The following is a 4,741-nucleotide window of genomic DNA, read 5'->3' on the forward strand; positions in this document are numbered from 1 at the left end:
AGCTTTCTCCAAGTCAATAAAGACCATATGTAAGTTTCTTTTCTTTTATTTTCTCCATATTTATCCATCATTTGTATTAGTGCGAAGATCGGATCGATTGTAGATTTGCCGGCCATAAATTTGAATTGGTTAGTCGATATTTCCACCTCATTCTTCAGCCTTGTTACTTAGATCCTTTTCATAAGTTTCAAGGAGTGACAAGTTAGCTTGATACCTCTGTAATTACCACACTCCTGAGGGTCTACTTTGCCTTTGAATAAGGGTATAATCGTGCTTGTTCTCCATTGATTAGGAATTCGTTCTTCTCCCAATATCTTGTTAAAGAGGTTCGTCATAGTCGTGACTCCTTCTTCTCGGCATCCGATCCATGCTTCCATAGGAATTCCATCTGGGCCATTAGCTTTTCCTTTTTGCATCTTGTCATTTGAGTCCTAACTTCATCCTCCTGAAAGAGTTCGACCATAATTATGTTTGGCTCAATATCGGGAAGGAAATCTTTGTCATTAGCAATATTCATAAGTTCCTTGAAATATCCTTTCCACCTTTCCATCACCTCCGTCGGCTTGAATAAGGTTTGACCCAGCTCATTTTTGACTATTTTAAGGACTTCGATATCGCGACTTTTCTTCTCTCTTATCTTGGCCAATTTGTACATAAGCCTGTCGCCCCCTTTATGATCCAGTTTGTTTGCCATCTCGGTGTACGCAGCATTCTTCGCTATTACAATGGCCTTCTTCGCAGCTCTCTTTGCCTCCCTATATTTTTGATAATCCTTCGACTTTTTAGATTTATGCCACCGTCTATATAGAATTTTCTTTCTTTCGATGAAATCCCTAACCGATTGATCCCACCACCATAGTTCCCTATTTAAAGCTTTGCCTCCTTTGGTTTGTCCTAGAATCTGAATCGCCATTTCCTTTATGTCTGCAGTTAGCGTCTCCCAATCGTCGTCTACGTTTATTTCTAACTTCCTGGCACCCAAGAGTGTGGAGGCTTTCTGATGGTATTTATCGTTCGTCGGCATGTTCTTTAGCATTTCATACCTAATTCGAGGTTCATAAACCTTTCTTCTTTCCGGAAACCCTTTTCTTTCAAGATCCATGACAAGTGGACGATGTTGCCTGGCGATTTCTTCTCCAGGTATTACTTTGCAATCTTTGATTCTCTATAAATCCTTTCACCGTATAAGCAGGGTTAATGATGCTTACTACCTAAAGGTACTATCTATCAAATTTGAATTTTGTTCATTTTTCATTTGGATAGGTACTACCAAATATATTTATAATATATATTTGAAAAATCGTGATTTTTTGAAAACCTCTATGGCCTATAGTAGGCAAGAGCTTGACTTACTGATCCCATGCTCCCGGGTTCGAATCCCGCGAATGATCATGTTTTTTTCTTATTCTAACTTGGTGGTTCCATCCTTGGGGGGATGATATATAGAAGGCTGGACTCGACCACGTGATTCCGTATTAATATATTAAATAATAAGGGTCTTATTACATTTTAATAAATTTTGGTCGGTATTTAGCAAATTAGGTTGGTATTTAGAATATTTCCATACATTCACTTGGTAGTAAGCATCATCAACCTATAAGCAGATAGTCAATTTGACTAAAATGCTTTCCACTTCTATAAGTCACAATATGATCTTCAGGCTTTTGAAAATAAGTGCTAACGATAGCCATGTCATATGTTAGCATTTCTTCCTAGCGTATTCCTTGTACCTCTTTTTCCAATGAATCGAAGAATATATCTTTTTCGGATTCCATACACCCAATTTGAGGAGCATACACGCACATAGCGGTTAAGAGGCCTCCTTGATCTGCAATCTTCACCCACATTAACCTGTCTGAACATCGTTTGACTTCCACCACCTTGTATGATTCGCTTAGAACGATGCCGACCCCGTTTCTACGATTTGGTGACCCACTGTAGAATAACTTGCTCCTAACTCCCGAGCTTTAGTTCGATTCCATCTCGTCTTTTGTAGGCAGGCGATGTGTACCTTTCTTCTTTTTAGCATTTGTGCGTCGAAGCTCTTTCCCGTCAACGTACCCACATTCCAGCATGTTATTCGCATTCTATCCACAACTAACTTCCTTATCCGCCTTCGTTGTGAGTCAGGCGATAACCCTAGCGTATTATTCGCATTGCACGGGCGGAGATGCAGTGCGCGTCGTTTGTGGAGGACGCCCTAGCTTTCTGTTCTAGAGTTTTATTTGAAACTATCATCATTTTGGAGTGGATTTTTACAGCCGGTTTACGATCTGACGCCAACCCTTCACTTTTTGCACACGGACTTGGGACCATCGTAGGTAGTGTTTGAAATCAACTATATTATAAAAATTATATATATTTAACTTCGAAATAGAATTCTAAGATATTAAATTCTTGCCTAGATAAACTTAATTTTATCTTTTTTTCTATTCCAATCTATATGCGTTTGTAATATTATATTATTCTTGTTTATTTAATTAACTTTATTTATTCCCATATCATATATAAAATATTTAAGAATAAATATTATTTATATAGATAAACAATAAAAATAAAATTCTCATTTTAAAAAAAAACTAAAATGTAGGAAAGTATAAGAAAAATATGCAATTTTAATATATATATATATAGTTGATAGCATCGGTACAATCAATAAGAGAGATTAGAACAGGGCTTGTTTTCTAAAATAAAAGCAAAAGAAAAATTTAAAAAATAATATTGTACTGAGCCCACAGAGGAATCACCATTAGATGGGTCTTTCTAATTATTATCTAAAATACATATATATATGATTTACTTCAATATAATATAATTTAATCTGCACAGTAATGTTATTAAAATTTTATGTGTGACCTATTAGTTCTAATTTTTGTTGAGTATTATAATTAACTTTAAATCCACTACATTGTAATTAAAATTTCATGTGACTCATTAGAATTAAATTGTTCAGTTGAATTTAGAATAGAATAATTTGAGGAATAACTGTGCATACTTTATTAGGATAGGTTGGAAAACTGAAAATCACATATATATATAATTGAATTTACTGTATTACTGTTGATCTGAATGTGGAATAGAATAATTTTGATGACATGACATAGCTAGGACATCGGAAAATTATAATATAGATATATTAAACGTCCTCAAGTTTTTAATTTGGTTTCCCGATCGTGAACTCGAGTTCGCAACTCGAGTTCCTAGTTTAAAGTAAAAATTTTACATATTTTCAAATTATAAGCAGAGGACAATTTTTAAAATGAGGAGCTAATATAATTAAACATAATTATTTATATGCTAATATTGAAATATGTCTTCTATGCATAAAAATATGATTGAGCAAAATATTCACATTAAAATATTATAGTAAGTTAGTTTTTCTTTGGTGCTCGGGTCGGTGATCGGGTCCAATTATAATCTAGAAAGAGGCATCACGCAATCCCGTGATTTGAAAACTAGGGTAAAATGACTTAATAAAAAATTGGCCTAAGAACCTAAATGTGCGATTTGGCAAAACAAAAGAATCGGCCAAAAATTAATTAAATAAATATGAAACGATTGCTAGGCTTCAACAATATATCGATAGATAATTAAAATGAAAAATTTCTTAACTGTTTGATTATTGTATCTTGCAGTTGAATTTGATCATGATAGATAATTAGATGAGTTTAGATTAAATATTATAAAATTTAATGTTCATAAATATTAATGGACCTTCGATATAGGAATGGATTCCAGATCCATATATAAAAATATAGAAAATTAATCATCCTTAAAAATGAAATGTTTTCAAAAAAATAGAGTCCAAAAAAAAAGAAAAGAAAGATTTATAGGAAATTTATTATTATATATTTATTTTGTATAGATGTCTGTGGTAATAAATCTGTGACATTATTTTTAAAATAAAATATAAATAATTTATTAATATTCGTAATAAAGAAATTAGATTATAGTATAATATTTTTTTATAATATATAAAAAAAATGTACCCTCCCCTCCTCCAGCGAAATTTTTAATCAATACGTAACTCGTTAGAACCAACCCGATCAGCGGGGCAACCCTGCAGGTGTCCCAGTCTAAGATCTACTTGTATTATTGTTTAACCAAACCGATATTAATTTTTAAGAACTAAACCGAAATTTTGTATGAATCAATATTTGGTATGGTTCAGATCCCTGCCTCCTCCCATCATGTTATGGGACTGCTTTATACATTTTGGAATATATTTCCTGTCAAATCAGTGAATTTAAAAGTTGCCCTCACGAAATAATCTTAATGTGGTAGCTGAATCTCCAAAGAATTCCCATCCCATTGCAACATATGTCTCTTTCCTTTAAATTGTCCCTCACATATTTATTTATGATGTTTTTATAAAAAATATTTTATCATTTAATTTATAATTGTTTTTATATTTATTTGTATTTTTAGTGTCACATCACAATTATAAATATATAGAATAGGGTTGGCAGATCAAAATTTTCAAATTGTGGAAGAAAAGTTTTTTATGGGCGGAAGGTGGGATTTATTTGACTCCTATCAAAGTTGCTACTTTATTATACTTTAGAAAATCAGTATTATTTCATTCCTTATATTGATTGCTTCCAAATTAATGAGTTTTTTGTTTTATTTCATTCAAATGTTATCGCGCAATTGTTACGCGTTTTATATTTAAAAAACGCTAAAAGTTTTCTTAAATGTCTTTATTTTTCCATGTAATGACTTTAAACAATGTGTTTTTTTT

At 32.4% G+C, this 4,741-nt stretch overlaps 1 protein-coding gene across 1 annotated transcript; it reads right to left on the reverse strand.

Moving 5' to 3' along the window:
- Positions 1-331: 331 nt before the first annotated feature.
- Positions 332-1,847, reverse strand: LOC135926430 (uncharacterized). The gene is made up of 2 exons (XM_065462312.1): positions 1,731-1,847; positions 332-1,165 (listed from the first exon to the last, which is right to left on the reverse strand). Exons 1-2 carry the CDS (start codon positions 1,845-1,847, stop codon positions 332-334), a joined length of 951 nt encoding a protein of 316 aa, XP_065318384.1.
- Between the last annotated feature and the right edge of the window lie 2,894 nt (positions 1,848-4,741).

Source organism: Gordionus sp. m RMFG-2023, chromosome 1 (genome assembly GCF_954871325.1).
Source record: "Gordionus sp. m RMFG-2023 chromosome 1, tfGorSpeb1-WG-v2, whole genome shotgun sequence".
Taxonomy (NCBI): domain Eukaryota; kingdom Metazoa; phylum Nematomorpha; class Gordioida; order Chordodea; family Parachordodidae; genus Gordionus; species Gordionus sp. m RMFG-2023.